The sequence below is a fragment of the Haliotis cracherodii genome, unplaced genomic scaffold (assembly GCF_022045235.1).
Source record: "Haliotis cracherodii isolate W230 unplaced genomic scaffold, xgHalCrac1.p SCAF_2, whole genome shotgun sequence".
Taxonomy (NCBI): domain Eukaryota; kingdom Metazoa; phylum Mollusca; class Gastropoda; order Lepetellida; family Haliotidae; genus Haliotis; species Haliotis cracherodii.
The window spans coordinates 55,445,414-55,470,083 of record NW_027266275.1 but is presented as its reverse complement, the minus strand read 5'-3'; the positions used below and the strand labels follow the sequence as shown (position 1 = coordinate 55,470,083).

Here is a 24,670-nt window from a genome sequence, read left to right as displayed (position 1 = left end):
TTATATCTTGCTAATAGCTGGACGACAAATTCCCCCAGTCATCCCAGTGTATATGTATAGTTATGTTCAGTTGCAATACAATATAAAGATCTGGCCTATCAGTGCGGAGGTATAAAAATAGACCACATTTTACGTTTGTGTTTAATGTAAGCGACGAACATTTTCGCTGATCTCCGCCATATCGCGTCTATTTTCGGCGTTACTATTTATAACTCGTTCTGCTCTGGGTATAAAACTTTGCGACAGCCATTTTCTCGTTACAATTATCTATCTAAACACGGATCCTAGTGACACCCGTCCGATTAACAAACAACACACTCAAGTCAAAGACTTTCTCAGATATGCAGGCCATCAAATGTGTGGTCGTAGGAGACGGGTAAGTCCAACTTCGAACAGAGATCGACATTTTCTAGTCAGGTCAAAACTTTCCTCCATCTTATCATGGCTTTGAACGGGCATTCCATGACTAACTTGAATATGGGTGTACACGATCGCGCGTCGATCGTTTATTCTTCAATATTAGTTAACAAATGCAGGAAAGATTTACTGACAGATGATATTGCAAGATAATTCGCTTGAAATTGAACAAATTTGTCCAGCCATGAGCTTTGGGAGCAACACGATTTCATCAACATTTTGCGTTGCCCTACTTGTGGGCCGGCTTACAGGAAGTTGCAGTTGTGGGCACTTCCTTAATTTAGTAGAATTCTGCGTGTTGTTATTTGAATTAAGAAGATGATACAAGATAATATGTGCAAATTATTATGCGTAATATATGTTGATTATATGTGTCAGATGTGTGAATGATGAAGATGTCAGATAATTAACTGTTTGAACTGTGAAGAGGTTTGATAGTGTGGTAGCAACAAGTTGATCATAGACAGTCAAGTAACATGAAACACAGATATGTAGGAAGCACCTAAAAACATGTTTCGTGCTCGGTATACTTACATGAATATGTAATGTAACTACATAACTGATAAGGCATCATCCCCTTATTAAGAATTAATTAAATAGACACTAATATTTTCTATTGTTTTTAAGAAGATTTTGTTACTAATTTGATCTGTCTACGAATTGTCTTATCAGTATACCTCCCATGGATCAACTGATAAAGAGTTTTTCTCAGATTAATATTTGACTTATTCTAAGTAACAGGGTCTTGTCAGTGTCATTAGTCTCTTGGTGTGAAATAACAACTGATTGGGATTTTGTCAGTGATTCCATACAGATACAAGTTAGGAACAACTACCCTATTGGTATTTTGGGTTAGAATTGGTCCTCAGCAACCCATTTAGTTTGATAAGTGCCAAATGGATCGGCTTGTCAACACAGGTTCTGTGACTTGGTTGAATTTGTGTCTTCATATCCTTATGACGTTGATTGCTTCGCACAATTGATTGTCTGGTCCAGACTTGAATGTTTACAGGCTGCTGGAATATTGCTGAGTGCTGTATTAAACAACAAACACAGAGTAACAACTAACATTCTAATAAGAAAAATTTCACAATAGTGGATCCTTTTGTCAATGTTGATGTCAATGACCAAGTGATGTTCATGTGTTAGAATCATACACTAAACCTTCTAGCAGTTTCCACGTTAACAACAACAACATATATTTGTATTATGAAAACACAAGTTTGCAAACATATTGGGGTTGTGTATGCAAACTGATGTTGCCTGTGTGAAGTTGCCTTTTGAAAATACATCATATATATATTGTGATGATATATAGAGAAAATACAGCAGAAAATTAGCATCAAACCAAAACGATACACTGGACACATGCTGGAGCATGGTGAGGTTTCATGCGACTACCTGATACACGATATGTTTTATTCTGTATCAATAAAGATAAAACACTTGCTGAAGTATGTTTCTTACTACCGGTACTCGTTTACTGACCCCCACACCCACCCAACGTTTTTGACAGTTACATTGCAAACTGTATTGTAATTTTTTTAAAATTCACTACTAAAATAGCAACTACTACAAACATTTCTGCTGCTAGCTTTTTCCTTTTGAAACAACTGTGAAATATTTATGATAAAAAGGTTTAGCATCTCGATACGTATCATACCTTGACCTATGTATCTGTGATATGTGTTGTATCATTTCACCCCTATTTCCAAACACGACTGTGTATAATTGATTACAGGATGTTGATGTCTGTGTATGTGTACCTGAATATGTTTTGTACATGTAACGGTAACTAGCATCATAAATAATAATAGGAAATATTCACACAGACACCAAAAGATTGTAGTACATAAACATAATGTTTACAGTTTAATGTTTGGCACTAGTCCTGTAGTCCTTTCCAAACTGCCCAATAGTTAAGGTATCATAAGGACTAGTAGAAATTGTCCCTTTTCTATATGGTGTCATTATAAGGAATAGTGTATCAAACCTGTTAGTTTCTACCGCTTGTTTAGCATAACATGGCATAAAAAGTTTTAAAAATTAAATGTTGAACATAATGGTCCCAGTCTACAACTTTAAAGCACATACATATGAATTATTTTAAAACATTTCACATCCCTGTTCAAGCATGTGTCTACACTAAAGAAAATAATGTATATTGTTCAGATGTTAAAATATGATCAAACATGATGGTTATCACCATAATGTGTCATACAAACCAGCAGATCACATGGTTTTGGGGGGAAAGGAATACATTTTCGCAAACATTTTTTTTTGAAAATGTTGAATTTATTTCTTAACTTGATGTATTCATGATATTCCAAGCATTCATGTTCATTGTTATTACATATATGGGGATAGTGTATTGCACTGACCCCAGATATACAATACAATTTCAATACAGTTTAGGTTATAGAAAGTATGTATGAAGAGCTGATTTGTTTACTTCCTCTTTGTATAGTTACTCAGCGGCCATGGTGATAATGCGAAATTGTAACGCTGAATGATTGACATATGATAAGTATCACAAATGAGGAAGTGATAAAGATTGTTTGACCTGTCACAGTATGTTTGACAAAGCAGAGAAATATATGCAGCATTCACTGCCTGAACACCATATGGTGTGTGTTTATGTCACAGCAACCATGACAAGAGTTCAAGTAGCCAGTATTTTGGACTTTAGTAACTTGCATTAGGTTCATCCTGTCATTTAATTTTCAAGTATAATAAAGAATTAACTTTATTCTGGTATGTCAAGAGCACAGTCAAGGCTGAAAAAGTATGAATCTAATTATTCAGTTCCTCTAACCCCAAACTTGTAGAGATTGATACTTACGATAAATCCCAATCACATAGATTCATTCAAATGTGGAATTTGTAACACAGTGTATTTGTAACACCCTGTGGGGGCTTGAAGACAGAATAGTTCCCCCTTATCTATGTTTGTCGCACTTTTGGTAACTTTAGCATTATCACCTAATGTCACATCACCTTCTAATTTGCTAGTCATTCATGATAAGAGGTTGGTGGGGATGTGTTCAGGGGGGTTGCAGGTGTACTGTTGACATGAAACAGTATTGATCCACTCAATCAACAATGATCAACATGGTCGGTAAGGCATGAAAGGTAGCCTTATTATACCTTTCACGAACCATGCTCACTTTCCTGAAACCCAGGCGCTGTTCCCTTCATCATCAGTACATTGGGACAACCCCTGTAATGATTCCAGGTCTGAATAGGTCCCCAGAACCTCACGTTTATCATAAGGGCCTACTTAAATAGGGACCAAGTGGTCAGGCAGTGTGACGCATCTAATTGCGTGCAATCATACCCTTTTGGCTGGAATCTTTGTACATGTTTTCAGACCATGATTGCCCTTATCCCAACTTCTTAAATTACAAGGTTTCATGTTATACATGATATAGCTGAAATTGTTGACTACTTTGTTGAACAACATGCACTCACTCAATCCTCAAATAGAGAGTAGAGATATTAGCATGATTAGGGCTGCTAGTGCTACGATTCACTCGCATATTCGCTTAATTGAACCATATCCTTTCAAGAATTGAATTCGTTATTCGTGGCCACAAGAATAGAATATTTATGAATATGCAAGCATGTGCATTTACATACAAATACCCATAAGAACTTATTATATGTATAGATTTCTTCAAAAGACATCACTCTTCTACTATTAAATTTAACAGTATTGTGGTCACTGGTCATTGTTGCATCTGAGCAGATACTAGTACCTGGATAAGTGCAGTATATAAATGTATAATATATTAATAATTAACAAACCATGTCAAATAATTTGGTGTTATTGCTTCACTGAATATAACAAATAATACATCAGCTGCTGGCTTGTATTTGTGAATTAATATTCGTATTTGTAACCCTATATTCATGAATCGAATCATATTCGCCTCATAGTGTATTCGTTGCAGCCCTAAGAGATAGTATTCAGGATTTAAAATCAGTTTACTTGTATGAGCATGTATGAGTGTAGTATAATTTAAGGGGTAGTGTCATTTTGTCGTGGACTACCATTTTTACCATAAGGTAGATGGCAACTCTTTAGCAGATCATTTTAACTAACTAGTGAAAAAATGAATTAATATTAACCCTGATTACATGATGACAGTTTTGTTGTATTTGTATTTGACTTCAATATTGTTAGCACATCAGGTGATCATTGATGGATATTTATATTCTAATTCTCTGCCTTCTTTTTTTCAGAGCTGTTGGTAAAACATGTCTCCTTATCAGCTACACAACAAATGCTTTCCCAGGAGAGTACATCCCAACAGTGTAAGTATGCAGACTACATAAAGCCTATCTTCATATGTTAATTATTCTGTTATCACTCTTCTTTCATTTTTTTTGTATTTCAAGTTTTTATCAAGCCAAGACTTAAGTAACTCTTTGGTTTCCTGAGGGTATTTTAAATGCAACTTGTAGCAGATACCGAAAAAAACAAATGTTCATTTTATCATTAATTTGAATTCCCCTATATAATCCATAGATTTTGTGTCACTTTGCAATTCATCAGAATTAAACTGATGTTACAAGGCTTAAAGCAATTCCGTAACATAATGCTTCCCATGAAGACCTGGAGTGGAATAGATCTTCAGCCACCCATGCTTGCCGTAAAAGGTGACTATACTTGAAGTAAGAGGCGACTATGCTTATCATAAGAAACGACTAACAGGATCGGGTGGTCGAGCTTGTTGACTTGGTTAAAGCATGTCATTGATCCCAATTGCGTGGATCGATGCTCATGATGTCAATCACTGGATTGTCTGGTCCAGACTTGATTATTTACAGACCGCTGTCATATAGCTGGAATATTGCTGAGTGCGGCATAAAACAACCAACCAACCAATCAATCAATCAGTATCATAATGCAATCCATGGCTGTCACTAGTGTCAGTGGGTGGCACACTCATCTAAGGCGCCGTGATTCGCTGTGCAGAGTTGTGTCCTTTGGGCATGCCAGAAACCTATGATCGTGGTTCGAATGCCGGTTCGCGCCAATTATGTTTCTAGGTTTGTCAGCACCAAACCCATGCTCGTGGGTTTCATGGGAGTGGTAAATGTCTGAGACCTGCATCACTTTGGGCTTTCTTCCCACATTAAGCTGACAAGCCGGGATATAACTGGAATACTGTTAAAAGCGGCATTAAAACCAACCAACTCACTCACTCACTAGTGCCAGCATGGTCATTGATCAAATCATCTAATTATGACTTGGATCTGTCGAACTGGATGTGTTCTCGTAATAACTTGAAAGCCCCAAGTATCCAAATTAAGCATAAAATCCCCCTGATGATTCGGACAGTTTAAAATATAAAATAATGTCAATACACCCACATTTGCCAAAACTTACTTCGCACACAATTTTCTGATTTGACAATAACTGCCACAGTTACATCAAAGGCAGGATACAACATGCCAATATCCAATCAAGCCTAATTAACAAGCTCACTTTTCATCAATGGTGCAAGCTGTTTACCCTATACACACCGGCAGCATATTACTTATGTGTTCTCACATGATTGCCGATGACACATAAAAATTGAGAAATGGTTAAAACGGATTAAGATTATGTTATTGAATTTATTATGTGAGATATATAACAAGAGTGTCAATCCAGATTGGTAGAGCAAGATTGATGATGCGCCTCAGTTGCCGCCCTCTCCACTGCCAACTGGGGCATTGAAGTTTACGTACGCCATGAAATGTAGTGTTGTAGTTGGACCTTGTAGTAATCTCTCTAAGGATGATATTCTAAGATGGTGTTTGAGGAGAAAATGGTAATGGATTTACCGCAGAAGTTTGGTAATTTTACCGCACAATTTATATGTGATTGCCATATTGACAAAATTTATTGTGCATATTTATGATGCATACCATATCTAACTCCACCTAATATCATAGTAACGTGTATCATGCTGTATCATTGCACTTGTAATAGTCTTATGTTGTTTGAATGCTTTATTATGATTGTCGGTTACTTCTGTATGTTTCTGGTGGTGGGGTAGCCATGGGTAAAGTGTTCGCTCGTAACACTGAATCCCTACATGAGTTCAATGTGTGAAGCCCATTCCTGGTGTCCCCTCCCCCCGTGATATTGCCATAAGCAACGTAAACAAAATACTCACTCACTAACTCTTAAATACTAATTTGTAAACTTGTCATTCTTGGTTTGCTTTTGATAAGGAAAAGAATCAACACATGTTATAAAGAATATGGCGTGTTGAATTATATGTTTCAGTCCCAAGATAGTTTCCTTGTATGTTTATTACAGGCAGTATGTGTTTTGAATGATAATAATAATGATAATGATAATAATAATGGATTTTAGTGCCGAACTTGTATATGCTAATCAAGAACTACGGCTATAACAAACTAAAATGAGTGGTCCCTTTGAGTTCATTGTAACGTAGTTTACTGTATATGGAATGTTCGAATACTCATGAGATAAGTTGTGAGAAGACTGTGGAAAGATTGACTATTTGAGATCTCCAGGAATGTAGTCATGGCAGTTCACAGTTCAAAGTGGACTTTGTATCTTGAAAGCTTATATATATATATAATTTGACTCATGTCAGATTTGCATATTGCTGTATTTGGCAGGAAGCCAACTGCATCTGTGCACATGATGAACTTAATTTATCAAAATAATCAGGATAGTATGTTGCCACTTTACGTTGCCCCTGCTTCTTTGCTTGAACTTAGGAACTATATAAGATTTAGAACATGCTGGAAGGAAAATGAGTGCCTTTCACATAAATTGAACAACTGTAATCAGTTGTAAGGAAGTATTGAGAGTGTACTGTTTGTAAATCTATCAGGATCAACATGGTTGTATGACTGATGCTTTTTTCAGAGGAGTAAACTGTCGCTTTAGTCGGCAAAGTTTATAGAATGGAATAAAAACTTTGTACTTGTAGTGTTTGTTTTGTTGCAAATTTTATTTGTGTCAACATTGTCGTGTATGTAATGATAAACATAAAGGTCTCACCGAAAGATAGGGACACAATTGGTCTTACAATTCATACCAATCTCTTTGCGACGAATCAAGTTGTGGTACAGGTATTAGAGTAGTGTTTGTTAGCATCAACAAGTGATATAAGTATAGAAACATGATCATGAGGATGAACTTGTCAGTTGGTGAAGATTTTCTTATGTTAAGTAATAGCTCTGTTATGTAATGGGCTATGCATTATCAACTACATAAGTCATGTTTTCTTGCATGGTTTTAAGATTTCAATTAATAGATGAAAATCTGCCTAGTTACAACCTCAAGTTTAAGATTGATGCTATACTTGTCATTTTGAAATTGTTTTGGTTTATTCTATAGCTTTTGTTGTATGTTTCTCTCAAGGTTCAGAAAATATGTTGCTCATTTCATGATTTCCATGGTCTTATGAATAAGGTGTGTGCTTGGAGTGCGGAAAGGTCATGGGTTCGATCCTCACCTGCATCATACCATAAGACGTTAAATCATGGTACTTGTTACTCTGCCTGGGACTCGGCACTAAGGGGCTAACAGAAGGACTGGTTGGCTTGGGGTCAGTGTACTGTCTGCGTGGGATATTCATGTTAACTGCGGCATGGTACCTCAGAAGCCTAGCATTCGGTATTCATCCGGACATGTGAAAGCACATGCACACACACACATGCATGCACGTCACTATACAACTGCAATAATTTTGAACTCCATATTAAACCCCATTTCACCTCACCCACCTCATGTTAATTACCTCTTCCACCATCATGTACTATTACCATAGCTACCACTTGAACAATGTGTTACTGCCTTACCAGGTCTACTGATTGAGCAACAAGTTATGCCACCCTCAGGCTATGAGGCTTCATAATTGTTGGGCAGAAATGTGTTAGAAATATCTCAATGCACATACAATGTCATTGTTTTCAAAGGAGAAATGCCAGTAGGCAATTTCCCCTTATCTGACAAAAGCCTTTGATCTTATAACAAGATACTAAGCATTGCCAGTACAAGTTGACCCACAGCCCCTCATTTTGGAGGCATTGTCTTTGACATTAAATACAGGAAAAGGATGTTCAGTATTACAATGTTAATGGGTGCTTAAACTGACATCTATGCATGTGCATATTTTGCTTCCTTGTATACGGAACATAAGAGGATACAGATCCATCTGTTTATGTTGATGTCGCCATGTACAAGATGTACTTTAGTATTTAACTTGGTGTTTAAATGTTTGAAGGATCTCTTCACTTATTGGTAATCTGCTGATTTTATATTAATTTCATACTGTATGAACATTGAAAAATAAGTTCATATGAATAATGTAGCACAAATTTAATGAATAAACATACTTGTTGAGAGACATCCGGGAATGTGATTCCTTAATGAAAACTAAATATACTTGAGACATGACCTAAATAATGACTGAATGTTTGCCTCATTTCTTTCTGTTGTTAACTCCTTGCATAATCACTATGTCCTGTCTCTCATGATATATCTATAAGTGTTTGGACTTAAAAAAATGTCAGTCTATTTGTCAGGAGCTAAGTTTATAATGGGTTTGGCTTTTTAACAATGATTAACCTTTGTTGGCCCAGGGTTAGGGGTGAAACGATACAGCAAGGTCATGATACGATATGTATCACGATACAAGGTCATGTTACAATACATATAGCAATATCCATATTTATGTCAAATTGCATGGAAACTTATTGATAAGAAATATTTTAGAACAGGTTCAAAAGGAAAAACTAGCTGCAGACATGTCATGAACTTGAACAGCTAATTACAATGGAGTATGGTATCTGCACTCCTGTTGTATATTCAGTCTGTTACCATGGTTACCTGGTAATACTGTGTACCACAGTATGAACTGGTATCTAACATGACTCCCTGGTTTTAATGGAATATTCTGAAAATGATTTACTGCAAACAGTCACTGTCATAACAGTAACTCAGACAATATAGTATGGTATCTCCACTCCTTTGTATAATATTCAGTCTGTTATCTGGTAATTCTGTGTACCCATCGATTGCAGTATGAACCAGTATCTAACATCAGTCACTGCCATAACCGTAACTCGGACAATATAGAATGGTATCTCCACTCCTTTGTATAATATTCAGTCTGTTATCTGGTAATTCTGTGTACCCATCGATTGCAGTATGAACCAGTATCTAACATCAGTCACTGCCATAACCGTAACTCGGACAATATAGAATGGTATCTCCACTCCTTTGTATAATATTCAGTCTGTTATCTGGTAATACTGTGTACCCAATCGATTGCAGTATGAACCAGTATCAAACATCAGTCACTCCCATAAACGTAACTCGGACAATATAGTATGGTATCACCACTCCTTTGTATAATATTCAGTCTGTTATCTGCTACTGTATTTTCTTGAGTATAGTGCACACTTTTTTTCGAAAAAACACAGCAGTGTAGAAGGGGGTGCGCATTATACACGAATTATGTGTTTGGATGTTTTTTTCCCCCATTGAAAGACATTACCGTGAGCACGAAACACCGGAAATACCATGTCAACAAATCCATACTGAAGTACGCAAAAGAATTATGTAATTACACTGTCTGTCTATAAAAAGTGTTCTTTGTATCTCTGGACTTATGTTTGTAACTTACTTCACTGATTTTATTCAAAATTCCTTATAATATTGTTTTTATTATTTTCGGCGATCGGAAGATCGCACAACTCACCGTTATTAACAGCAACCACGGTCAGAATACCGCTATTGACGCCTTGTAACGAACTTTAGTTGACAGAGAATGGATACATATATCATAAATGACATACTTTGACTCGTTAAAAGTCATATTTGTTTTTGTTTGACGATTCTATGTCAACATGAAATTCTCGCGCTCACGTGATCACGTGCGCGTGAGCCTTTACGATGACTGGTCAGACATGTTCCATGTAAAATATAATACCCGGGAATAGTGATCAGCTGCTTTGCTTAGGGTTATTATTATTTTAAATATGTTTAGTAAAGGCTGCATATAATTAAGAAAATAATGGAATATATTATTCCTGATAAATAAAATAGTTTCAGATACAATTGTTGCCGATCCTTGCATTAAAATTCCTATAAAGTTATATCATTGGGTGTGTCTTAACCGAATCACCGGTCGATTCCAAGAAAACGTGTGTACAGCTGATTGCTGTTTCCGGCTTAGTTTACGAGAAAATACACAAGGTAATCTTAATCCCTAGACATAAAATAATGCCTAGCAGAACAATAAATACTATTTAAACGGTAATTAAACATGTCTGGTGATTTTTTATCTCAAATTTCGAATTTGTACTGACAAAGTTTCTCAGCACCCGTTGGTTTGCCGGACTTCGCTGAAAGGGTACGGTGTAAATTTTTTCTGCGCATAATATTCAAATTTCTTTTTTTCCAAAATATTGAACCCGCTAGAGGGGGGTGCGCATTATACATGGGTGCGCACTATACTCAAGAAAATACGGTAATACTGTGTACCCATCGATTGCAGTATGAACCAGTATCTAACATTATTCTCTGGTTTAAATTGAGTATTCTGAAAATGATTTACTGCGAACAGTCACTGCCATAGCGAGTAGAAGATGAAAGTGTATCATGTTTATATGACAAGCCTAGCTTAGTGTACTCTTGGTATGGACCTATTTTGAAAACTCATAAAATTTGTAATGTATCCCTTCCCTATAACCAACTGTCAAAGATAAACATAATAAATATCCCTACTCCACAAAATGTTATCTCACCCAGCAAGATCAAGTCCTACTGTTATCAAGGGTATATGTAAATTGCCACAGAAGCTGGATCTTTGAAACCATTACTGGCATGACTGGGTGAAGTGACCTACTCCTCTGAAATACATCATAATTACCACGTTGATTGCTCCAGCTAATCTGTGACATGCTAGGGAGGAAGTATTGACCTGCCTGTGACCTGCAGACACGTGTCTATAGTGAATGTGAAGCCTCTCAAACCCTGATGAATCATGAAATCCCTCACACGGACAGTGCAAGGCCACCTTTACATACATGAAAGGCATGAAAATGGTGCTTTATTTTCTATTTCCCTGACTAGCTGATGTTGTTGAATTGATTGTACTGTATTTGACGTAATAAGCACCCAGGGCGCTCTCAAAATTAGAAAGAGCGGGCTCTTATTAGAATATTATTTTGGTGGAAAAAAACAGAGTTGAAAGATAAATTTTGTGGTTTATGCTGACAGCCTGAAATGTTAATGTACGACTCATATATGTTTCCAGAATTTAATTGCCAATAATAAAGGGTGCATATATCACATGAGCAGGGTTAGAAATTGGCACTAGTCCTATAGTCCTTGCCAAACTGCCCAATAGTAAAGGTATCCTAAGGACTAGTAGAATTTTGACATTTTTAAAGGTTTTGCTATATGCTATCATTATAAGGACTAGTTGACTGAAACTGTTAGTTTCTACCACTGATGAGTGCGTATTATACGAGTATATTAGAAGGAAGCGGTGCATATTATATGCGGGAAGGGGTGATAATTGGGATTGTTCACTAGCCAATATATTAGCAAATCTCGCTGTGGGCGCTTATTACGTCGAATACAATACTTTTTTTAACATAATATATACATGAGAAATACATTATTGTAGCAAATGAAATAGAAAGACCATGATAAAAATATATGATCAAACTAGATAGCTGTAATAAGCATGATAAGGCTTAAAGTGATATTTCACCACTCATTTTTCTATTTAGGCCTTAAGCATGCTAAGAGTTTTTGCAAAGTAAATATTTGTTTCTGTACATTTTGTATTGTCAGTAGAAAGATAATGTTTTATGTGTGAGTGTTTATGGCAGTTCACGCCCGGTTGGCCACCTGGCATCTGCCAGACATAATGGGCTGAGGGCTAGGTTTAGGAGTGTCTGCCCTGTAGAACTCACCGGTCAAAAAATAATTGATGTACCATTTAAAGTGGGTTGTTTTGTTGAGAGAGTTTGGGCCACGTGTCATATTATTTTCGACACATGCTGAAAGGGTCTATCAGTTGAGGATATAAAACCCTGATCAGGAAGAGAAGTTGTACTAGATTTATTACCTCATGATATGAATGTCCTTCAGCATATGATTAACAATACACCTACTGTAGACTGTTTTGACAGTAATGGGATTACACACATTGAAGTGATCCTGTTGTGTAGAAGAGAGCTTTGATTCTGCACAGGGCTTTAGGTTGGTTGGTTGGTTGGTTGGTTCGTTTTCTGGAACTCTGAAGATGTTCTGAAGATGACATGATGATGGGTGATAGTATTTAATAATGTCCAGTCAAAATTTGCTAACGTCATAAAAATGTCTGGATGACGTTTGTCCTTAGAAAAATAGTGCTGCATGTTTTCACCTGATATCAGTAGCGTTGGAGTTTTGGTCTTGATAATCATGATAAACTCTGCTTGTTTTAGCTGTAGATAGTTCTTATTTCAGTTCAGTTTTTTTAACCAGTATTTACCACACTATCTTGCTTACCTGTCTTGTTAGATACCTTGCTAAAAAACCCGATATATTTATTCGATTACTAATAGGAATTAGAAATTATAGGGATCTGAATAGAAGCTTAGTCTCTGAAAATATGTACCGGTAAGTTGAATAGAGAAAAAAACCAATTCCATATAAGTTTAAGAGAAGGCCTAGTGAGATGTGAACCTGTGGAAAATCTAGACTTGCTTCATTTAGGGCTATATCATTACAATTAGGGATGGTCGGAAGGGAAAATAATAAGGTTTGGTGACTGTGAGACAGACTAGAGTCTGGAGTCCTTGAGGGTTTCTGCTGTTATGTTCAGTTACATTTCGGTAATTATATATCATTATCGCAAACATTAGGGTTGTATATGATATGTGACGATGACCCTTTGCTTCCTAATTTGAACACTGCATACACATTGTTATTTATGTAGTCTTGTTATACAAGAGAAAGGGAAAGAAACAGGTTTTCCTTCTTCCTGCATGTATACTTTAAGAGTATTACCTTTCACTGCTTTCCTATAGGCTAATACCTAGTCGATCCATTGATTGAAATCTTTTTACAGATTTCTATTCACTTAAAATTATTAGGATCCAGATCCCTAAATTGGGTCCATGCGAACTAGTTAATGACTTGTGGTGTTGTTTGAGCTAAGTTGCTAATCCCTTTATTTTTCCTTCCCCTAAAGCAATCTTCCACTTTATGCTTCCCTCCCCGTCACACCTGAGTAGCCACATTGCCCCCAGCTATACCAATATGTTGTTGGACCAGGTGCTACTGTCCATACACCTGAATTTCAGGTCTCACCACCACCAGCCAACTCCATTATAGATACCTTACAGGTGTTTAACACTTCACCCAGTTTGATATCCGAAAACACTTGCTGCAATATTGCGATAATGTTATCTCAGTTTTTCCCATCATCTTGTCAGGAAGAGACTATCGATAACATAGGTGCTTCATTTCCTCTTTAGAATATTTAAAACAGATTCTGGGAGCTACTATCAGCACTTGTCTCTAAGAATCCAAATACATGAGGCAGAGATCCCTGGATTTTCTTTTACGGGTGAGGGTCGGTCAGGTAGCCTAGTGGTTAAAGTGTTCGCTCCTCACGCCAAAGACCTGGGTTCGATTCCTGACATGGGTACAATGTGTGAAGTCCATTTCTGGTGTACCCCAGCCATGATATGGCTATAATGTTGCTAAAAGCGGCGTAAAACCATACTCACTCACTAAATTTTATAGGTGAGGCGGTGGGGGTAGACTTGTGTCATTCTGAAGGCCCAGGTTCCAATCCCCTCATGGGTGCAATGTGTGAAGCCCCCTTTTGGTGTCTGTCCCCTGTTGTTTGTTTGCTGGAATACTGCTAAAAGTGGCACAAGACCGTAATCTGTTACTGTTATAAATTTTAACCATGAAAGGTAATACTGATGTCTACAGTCTTAAACAAGGGTTTTACAAGCATATTGGTAAAATTTGGTCAGGTCAGTTAAAGAGGATACTATGAAATGTCAGTAATTTTATTTTATTGCTCTCAGTTGGAAGCTGGATAAAAAATAGACATGTTTGAAATATAAAGATGTGAAAACCTTGATCCCACATCAAAGTACATGGTTCATTATGTGGACATAACAATGATAAACATGGATGTTTCAGACATGTCAAGCGTTAATCAACTCTCATGGTCCTCACATAATCTGCAGAAATGATTAAATGTCTTACGCAATGTCACAAGTTATCAATGATGTATTTGAAATGTAAAAGTGATGCCTTGATGTGATACATCAGTTTTAGCCCCCGACATTTGTCCTGCTTAAATATCATGTAATACTGGTTATTGCTGTGACCAACTTGACCCCAGGAAGCAATGACAATGCATGACTGATGATGATAGAGCCAAGACTATTCATTGTAGGAAGAAGTATGAGTAACCATGGTAGCAGGCACTTGTCACCATTTACTTAGACCTTTTATTTTATTTTCCTAGTTTACAAAACTGACGGACATAAAAATTAGAATAAAAAATCAATTTACTTTGGTGAAAAATGTGATCAACTCTGCTTTTGCAAATAGATATTGACCCATGAATGTGTAAGTGTTATCATTTATGGCTGTTTGGAAGATTAAACCACAGTGGTTTCTGAAACTCAAGCATATTGTGATATAAGTGTCATACCATTGATTTCCAACACTGAACTTAATGTCCTGAATTTGAATGCCACATAAAAAAAATATGGATGACCGACATTGAAATTTGGGCCATTTTTTACAGAAATCAATAGACAGTAAGATGCCTTATATATATATGGTTTTATTTTCTTCATGTCAGAAATTGTTATCTCGGAGAAAAGGACAAAGTTAAAGACCGAGTGTTGACTGTCTGGACTATGTGCTGGTGACATATTTGAATTTCTAATAACTCTCAGTTTTTGATGGATGATGACAAATTTGGTTTATGGACTGATGGCCTTGAAAGTTCACTAGTGGTCAGTATATAGGTCAAAGGTCACATGATGGCTAAAATGAGTTTGGATAGTTTCTGGACAAGAAGTGTGTCATGTAGAAATATAAATGAATCCATAGTTATTGACATGAGCAGTTACGTGACTGAATTACTCAAGGATTGTTTTCAAAGAGATGATGGTGAGGTGAACTAAGCTCATTTTGTAGATGTGATATGTGACAAGACAGAAAGTTAATTCCCCAAGTTATGTTTGTGTCCATCTTTGGGAACATGCTTTGGTTTCAATCAATTGAAAATGTTTCACCCGCTGAATTGTGAAGAGATTTGAGTAACATGAAGATTACTCCAGTTGGAGTTTGTTGGAGACATCCAAGAGTAGGATTGTTTGTTTGTTTGTTTGTTTGTTTGTTTGTTTGTTGTTTAACGCCACACTCAGCAATATTCCAGCTATATGGCGGCGGTCTGTAAAATAATCGAGTCTGGATCAGACAATCCAGTGATTGATATCATGAGCATCGATCCACGCAATTGGGATCGATGATATGTATCGATGATATGTATCAACCAAGTCAGCGAGCCTGACCACCCGATCCCGTTAGTCGCCTTTTACGACAAGCATAGTCACCTTTTACGGCAAGTATGGGTTGCTGAAGACCGATTCTACCCCGGAATCTTCACAAGTCTCCAAGAGTAGGAAGTGTTCCATGTCACTCTTCTACATTGAGTAACTTGGATAGGATACTTGTGGTCCAAGAGTTGGAAGTGTTCCATGTCACTCTTCTACATTGAGTAACTTGGATAGGAAACTTGTGGTCCAAGAGTAGGAAGTGTTCCATGTCACTCTTCTACATGGAGTAACATGGAGAGGATACTTGTGGTCCAAGAGTAGGAAGTGTTCCATGTCACTCTTCTACATTGAGTAACTTGGATAGGATACTTGTGGTCCAAGAGTTGGAAGTGTTCCATGTCACTCTTCTACATGGAGTAACTTGGATAGGAAACTTGTGGTCCAAGAGTAGGAAGTGTTCCATGTCACTCTTCTACATTGAGTAACTTGGATAGGAAACTTGTGGTCCAAGAGTAGGAAGTGTTCCATGTCACTCTTCTACATGGAGTAACATGGAGAGGATACTTGTGGTGAATCACGTGTCACCTTCCTTGGGACACAAAGTGTTTATTGCCTGGTGTTAAGATTGTTTTGTGAAATGGGACTATGATGTTGAGACTTCAACTCTTCAATGTCAATACCAAAAAGTATATTAAGTTATTAACTTCAACATTTTAGTGATTTTTCAATGAACACGTGTGAATGAGAGTGATTGTAAACAATGGCAACATTAGCTTAACACATTAGGTACTAATATTACTGGACAAAACAAACTATACAAGTGTTTTGTTTTGGGAGTACAATTGTTGAGATGAACAATATCTGACTGCACTGTTGTTTATTGCAGGTTTGACGTTTGGCAGTACTATTGTTGAGATATGAACAATATCTGACTGCACTGTTGTTTATTGCAGGTTTGACGTTTGGCAGTACTATTGTTGAGATATGAACAATATCGGACTGCACTTTTGTTTATTGCAGGTTTGACGTTTGGCAGTACTGTTGTTGAGATATGAACAATATCTGACTGCACTGTTGTTTATTGCAGGTTTGACGTTTGGCAGTACTATTGTTGAGATATGAACAATATCTGACTGCACTGTTGTTTATTGCAGGTTTGACGTTTGGCAGTACTATTGTTGAGATATGAACAATATCTAACTGCACTGTTGTTTATTGCAGGTTTGACAACTACTCTGCCAATGTTATGGTAGATGGGAAACCCATCAACTTAGGATTATGGGATACTGCTGGACAGGAGGATTATGACAGATTGCGACCCTTGTCATACCCCCAGACTGTATGTACCTTCCTTACGAACTCCATTTTCTACGGACTGTGATAATATAGTGGGACTATTGCACTGTTACCATCCTCCACACAGCCACTAACACTCATCAGGCTGTTTGTAATATCATTTTTATATGAGGGTTTAGACAAGGGCCACTTATCAACAAGCCTGGGTCAACTGATAAATGTCAAGGACTATTATGTAATTTAGTTGCCATTTTGAAAATCTAGTTTTGTTATTTATATTATCATTCACTAATCATATAGAGCCATAGCATGAAGAAATATTTCTACCTTTAAAATGAATCCCACATGGATGGCATTAAAGCTAATGTCTAATCTCCGATTGGTTTGTGAGATCACTGTTCTATGTGATTCCAGCGCTGACTGATCAGCTGTTGTTGTTTTTCAGGATGTCTTCCTCATCTGTTTTTCTCTTATCAGTCCTGCCAGTTTCGAGAATGTGCGAGCAAAGGTAAGGCAGCTAATACAGAAATGCCAGCACTTTATCCATGGTGTATCATCAGGCAGTTCCTAGATGTTTGTGTCTTCCTCCTCCCGCCCCCCCCCCCCCCCCCCCCCCCCAAAGTACCCCTGTAGATGGGTCTGCTGAAAGAATGTTTGAAATAAGAATAAATAGTACTGTGGTTTTGTACATGTTTTATAAACTAGTTCAGTTGTTTTAAGTGGCTTCACTGGAAAATTGAACAGCAGAGGTAGTGATTTTGTGAAATATTTTCTAAAACGCTTTGACAGTATATAAGAATCTGAACCCACCTGCGTTAGAAATGTACACTAGCCTGCATGCTGGTGGCTAGTAACGTTGCTGAAGGCTATTTGAATATAGAAGGTCCACCAGAGACCAACAATTATATACTGAACCTCCAAAGAAACATTACTTCATGAATGTTTCCCTTTAAAAAATATCAATGCATTTTTGGAGGAATCTCATATTTACATTACTCCAAAAAGCATTTTAATAAACGACTAAGGTACAGTCCTAAATGCTTTCCATGAAAATCAAAGTGAACTTGTGTTTCCTTGTGCCTTTTTCTGATAAACGGCACCCCAATATGTGGATCCAGCATTCTTGTTTTGATAAATCAGAGAAACCAGGCTTTAGGACGACTGCATGCTGTTGGTGACATGGTATCGTTGCTGTAATCTGAAGATGGTTCTCACGTGGACATTAAAATCATTGGCAACCATTCGTGCACTCTGGTCAGCATGCAGCTGTCCTAATGCCTGGTTTCTTTGATTCTTCATCATATTGCTGGAATATTGCTAAATGAGGCATCAAACAACAAACAAGTAGTTCGGCTATAGTTCTCAGCAGGATCAGGGTGAGTGAATGTGTTTGACTGATAGCCTTGTTTATTTCTGTGCTGTGGAACCAGTTTGGATTGTATGATATTACATTTGTACGCTTTCCATCCTTCTAGTCGTAAATATTCAGCTTGCTATCTCAGCAGTGACACAGTTTGATGAAAAAAGAGATTTCATATGTTTGGAATTTTAGCACTGGTTTGCAGGGTGTGGAGAGTGATGGATAATGTGTAGAGGTGCCAATTAGACAGTGTTAACTGTACACAATTCCCCAGCACACCAACCCTAATCTGCCATCATCCATGCCCTCAGTTTTAATTGGCTCATTTTCATCATTAATGATAATTATGTAGATCATTATGGAGGGATAAGGCCACTGAGTGGTTGAGGGAGGTTCCCCATGTCCCAAAAGTAAATTATATTTTGATAATTGTTTTGTTTAGGACAGAAATATTAACTTCAGTAACAACTCACATCACTGATAAGGAGAAATGTATGTTAGCAAATCTTTAATTCTGATGTATATTAATGTGGGATGCCCATTTTAAAATTTTAAAATTTTGGTAATAATATGGAAGAAAGTCATTATCTAGCTGATATTTACTATCTTAACTGATAAAAGTGCAGTTGTAACTTGTACAAAGTAAATCGGGGGTTTATAGCATTGTGCCTTTTGCTAGTTTGAAGATTCTGAATTTTTAATTTTTGCCGTCTCCATGGAAACATTAGAAACTTAAACTTTTAGGGTGGGTGTTTTGTATGGCCTATATCTTTTTAACCATGCACCCTGGCTTCACCAAACTTTCTACACACATTTACCACAATGAGTACTTGTGCCTTTTGCTAGTTTGAAGATTTATTGATTTTCTTATATGATATTGTTCCATTTTTTATGTGTTTTTATATCAACAATTTTTGTTCCTTTTGATAATTCTTCTTATAACTCCTCAATCAAATTTTTATTCAAAGGTGTTCATGGTGATCTACTTCCTCGTAGTTAACACTGGTAACATGGGAGATTGGGGGTGGGGGGGGGGGGAAGGGGGGGGGGGGGGGGGGAGGGCAATTGTCACTGGAACTCAATCTTAGTTTTTAAAACATTGAAGTTAAAATCAGTTAGAAATATGTAATATTTCATTAATTAACAAACTATTTACTATTTGTTGTTGACCAGCGGGGATAACGGGGGTATGTGAGCTTTGCTCACTTCTTTCTTCTTGTTACATGCATTATGTTAAATTGTCACAAATTTAGAGAAACAGGTCGGCGTGTCCTTTAAAGCAAGATATTGATGATCATCATCTTGTCTACCTAAGCATTGCAACCAATTTTGTGCCGCTGATAGTAAGATTACAAATATGTGTGCAAAGCATATGCGTGCAAATGATGTTCAGTTTTGTTGACATGTTGGATTGGATCCAAATGCTACATTTCTTTGGTAAGCCTGAATATTGCTGTGCCGAGAGTACTCAACATGTCACCTCACCCCGGAGATTCTGGGTTGGAATAAGTCTTCAGTATCCTATGCTTGGTGTATGAGGTGACTTAATAGATCGGGTGGTCAGACTCTGTGACATTGTGGACTGTGTATCCTCATAACCTGATTATTGCTCATATCATCAGTAGCCGGTTTGTCTGGTCCACACTTGATTATTTATAGACCACCTTCATATAGCTGGAATATGGCCAAGTGTGGCGTTAAACAGAAGTCAAACAAGTGACATCTCACTTGCTGAGGTTGCGGCAAATGTTTTCTTCACTCCAATTTGATTTGTTTTTCCAGTGGTACCCTGAGGTGAGCCACCACTGCCCCAACACTCCGATCATCCTTGTGGGCACTAAGCTGGATCTCAGAGAAGACAAGGAGACAGTGGAGAAACTGCGGGAGAAGAAGCTATGCCCAATCACCTACCCACAGGGACTAGCAATGGCAAAGGAGATTGGGGCTGTTAAATACTTGGAATGCTCTGCTCTTACACAAAAAGGTCTAAAGAGTGTATTTGATGAGGCAATTCGAGCCGTACTGTGCCCCAAACCTAAGGCTAAGAAGAAGGGAAAGTGCAGGATCTTGTGAGCTGGGCTTGTATTGTGGAAGGAATTCTTTCATGTAAAGCTATATACATTTTATATCATGCACTGCATGGGTTTTGTCATTGAGTCTTAACATCCCCCTCTCATCGCCCTGTAATATACAATATACATTGATCTTTAAGTAACCGTCTCCATCATAGTAGAATATGTGTACAAATTTATATATAGTGTTGTTTTAAAGGTGTTAACGGATGTATATGTACAGGGCCTGAGTGTAATGTCCACCAATGCTGTATAGAGTAGTACCTTTTGGAAAGCAACCCTTTTGTAAATTATTCTTTTTTTATTGACTGAGTCGGGGTCTATCTGCCACTGTACTGAAGGTTGTTATCCGGTGTTAGAGGACATGATTTGTCAAGTCTTGGCTTCAGGTTCCTTGTATGGAATTTTGAAAGTGAAATTGAGGATCAGCTGAGATGTGCCTTATAAGATGATCAGGGCTGAAAGCTTTGTGCTGCCCAGTTTACAGGAATAACAAACCGTAATTTTCAAGCAAATAGCTAATAATTAATCACTAGAATATTATCTGGGATTGACTTCTTTTTTTAATTGAAATGTCCAGAACCGATTTCTGAAATATCTTAGGCTTGCAGATAGTGAATATCTCGACTTCTCTCACCATTTCCACTTTTGAGAAGTTTTATTTATCAATTGTGTTAAGCCTTTTTTTAGCTTAAGAGGCCATTTAGTCTGCGGCTTTATCTTCAACAACTGCAAAAATGTTGATACACCTAAACAGATATATCTAGCAATTAATTTTCAGTTATCAGACGAAGAGTTCTAAAATTGTTTTTTGTACCACCGCCATGAAAAAACATTGCTTTGATCCAGACTAGAGCCAATGTTCAGGCATTACATTGTGCTGATAAGATCTTGCCATTCGTTGAATAATCAACATCTATTAAACCAGTCAACTGAAACTTCTGAGACACTTTATCTTCTATACTCTCCTGTGTACATTCTGCCTTGGCAGGACTTAGTGTTTGATAACTTCAAACTCCTTTGCTATTTTGGGTGTCAATTTTGTCTTGCAAGTATATATATATTGCTACATCACTCTAGCTTTTAGACTGTGCTTATTGTAGATACCCTGTTAAAAGTACAAAATATCAATTGAATTATTACCAGTTGAGTGATGTTATGAACAATGGAGTAGAGAGACATTGTTCTTTTGCTGTATATATTTATATTGAAATTGTGAACCATTATCGGAAAATTACTCAATCTTGATGCTGTGGTCATTACAGAAATTCTGTTACCTTTTTTTTTTGTTGAAAATATTCATCTTTCAGGAGTAGGGACCAAATGTTTGCAGTTTGGTGCAGAAGGAACAATTTTCTATGTTTGGAAGTAAAAGGACAATATTGTATGATCAAATGTTTGTAAGAATGTTTATTCCACTATTCCTGAAGTACAAAGAGACATGTAGTTAGGATTAAGTACAATGCCACTTGTTTTACAAAGACTTTTGAAGCACAATTTTCTGTTTAATTATTGTATATTTTCTATTTATGGAAGTGATTGTTAATTTTATGTGTAAGCAGCTGTTTAAACCATGAATGTGATAATTTTAGCAGATTAAAGGTTTATTTGAGGATGTCTCAAGTAAAAGAATGTTTGGCGTTTATACTTAGACTGATTTTGTGTTAGAAGGAAATGGTCTGTACATGTTGTACTGATTTCTAAAGAACACAGAGTAAGCTCATATTTATGTAGAAGTCTTCCTTTGGTAATATTTGTCTAAGTGTGATGTTTGCTGCAGCTGTTTAAAACATTGGTGAAAAGGTGTGTTGTATTTTGCAGCCACTTTTTTATGAACTGTGAAGTGTAAGGCTTACCTTTGTACTATCTATGAATTATAGTACTCGGTCACTATTTGTATTGATGTCATGTCCGCACTACAAGATAGATTTCACGCAGACACTAGAGAAAGGCATTGCGTGGAACTATTTGACTGTACTATTAAGTTTGCTAAATTGTTTGCTGTTGTGCCAAACATTATTCTCTCAGACCTAAGCTTTTCATCCAAGCATATATAAATAATGCTGTTGAAGATATGTTAGGTCAGAATCGCATATATTGACCGTTATCATGACCAAATTGATTGACTATAATCAAAATTATTGGAACCAGTTGAAGGTGAACGTGATAATACAATAATAAACACTAATGGAATATGGTGAAAAGAAAAGTTTGAACTTATTAAAATCTCATGGTTTTTTCTTCATCTTTCTTTTTTATTTTGAAAAGGTCAAGATATGTTACTGAGATCATATGTATACATACTCTCATTTTTTTATACAAAATATAAAAAAGATGGATTTTCTATGACTCAGTTTCTTCTCAAGTTAGTAACAGGTTACTAATATAAATCTTAGTTACTCTGATAAGGAGAATAGTTTCCACATGCTACAATACTGTTGGATTTGATTTTAGTAGTTCTTAGGTATATATGATCTGTTGAATTTGTCCAGAGATTTTAACTTGGTCAAGTTGGTGTCCTCGCTGACTTTTTGTTACTGATTGTGAAGTGTGGCTTTTCTTAATGAGCAATTCCGTGTGTAGAACACAGGTCTACCAGCTTAACAGTGGTGTAGACAATGACGCATCATTTTATTGTGTAAATTGTCACGATTGTACATTCAGCTAGGAGACGTGTGTCACCAAAATGGTATATTTTTGCTAAGAAATTGCATAGTAAATTGTATAAACACCTTCTCAATGTCTTTGTATGGGAACTATTATGCTAACTTGATTAAAAATCTTTCATCTTTACTTGTTATTGAATTTATTATGTTTTTCATGTCATTTAGTCAGTTAGGTTGTAGGATGGCCCAGGGGTTAAACCGTTTGCTTGTGATGTTGAAGACCCGAGTTCAATTCCCAAATAGATACAGTGTGAGAATGCCATTCTTTGTGCCCTTCCTGGTGATATTAATGAAATAATGAGGTGAAAACTCTACTCACTAAATTTTGTGTATAATTGTCTGAAATTTTATCAATGTGATAGTGCTGATTCACTGAGAGTTGCATTATCACATAATTTACAAAGTGAGTTTGTGTCATGTTGCAATGTAGGTTCAACAAGTGTAATAGGGACATGACAAGAATGGAGTGAAGAAATGGGGTTGTGTAGTTGAGGTGGTCAGACATCCTTCCAGTCTTTGCACAAATTACACCTATGTGTTAGCTTTCTACCAGGGATTTCAGTTATATCACACCATACCAGCTTCATGTGGGACTCAAGTCTGAAGTGACGCTGGTCAAAGACTTTCACAGCTTTGTTGAAATCAAACCATGGATATGGTGCTTACATAATCAAAGATTATGATTAAAACACATGATCATATCCTGACACAACTAAGGGAAGCAATTCTGCACAGTAAACTCTGGCACCACTGACCACCTCTTCCCCCTCTATGTAAGTAAAAGAAAAAAGTGTTGTCCACATTAGCAGCAGCTTTCAGTTATATCACTGCAGTATGCAGGCTTGTTCGGTCTGTTCAGGCCTGGATCAGACAAGCAGGGGCTGGCAGTGTCAGCATGGAGCCACTCTGCAGTGTAACGGGGCTAAGGCAGTTGGGTCCTTTAATTGCTTTACATTCAGTTATTGACTGGACTCTACATTGCAGTCGACCACCTTCAAGCCTAATCACTATGTTTTGATTCAATTTGATTTTGATCTTTGATGCCAGTCTCAACTATTTCACATCGGCCTGTATATAACCGTGTCTGAACCAGACAATAGGTGATCGATATTGTGAGCAACGATCCATGCTGTCATGGTACGAAGACACGCAATCAACCAATCCGTTCGGATGATCGCCCAATCCATTTGTTAACCTCTAACGACCAGCAGAGGTTGATGAGGCACTATGCTAACCTAGTATCCTCAAGGGGCCAGTTCACTGCAGGCTGCTGAAAGCAATAA

General features: G+C 37.0%; 1 protein-coding gene across 1 annotated transcript; it reads left to right on the top strand.

The window, feature by feature from the left end:
* Positions 1-224: 224 nt before the first annotated feature.
* On the top strand, positions 225-23,514 carry LOC139468259 (ras-related C3 botulinum toxin substrate 1). Its single transcript, XM_071250105.1, has 5 exons — positions 225-376; positions 4,663-4,734; positions 17,215-17,332; positions 17,735-17,797; positions 20,432-23,514. The coding sequence occupies exons 1-5, from the start codon at positions 342-344 to the stop codon at positions 20,720-20,722; spliced, it is 579 nt and encodes a 192-aa protein (XP_071106206.1). The 5' UTR covers positions 225-341; the 3' UTR covers positions 20,723-23,514.
* Positions 23,515-24,670: the final 1,156 nt, after the last annotated feature.

Excerpts from the sequence above, each read along its gene's own strand:
- LOC139468259 (XM_071250105.1), top strand. The coding sequence starts at position 342 with ATGCAGGCCATCAAATGTGTGGTCGTAGGAGACGG. Across the intron at positions 17,333-17,734 it reads CCTTGTCATACCCCCAGACT|GATGTCTTCCTCATCTGTTT; the intron begins GTATGTACCTTC and ends GTTGTTTTTCAG. Across the intron at positions 17,798-20,431 it reads TCGAGAATGTGCGAGCAAAG|TGGTACCCTGAGGTGAGCCA; the intron begins GTAAGGCAGCTA and ends TTGTTTTTCCAG.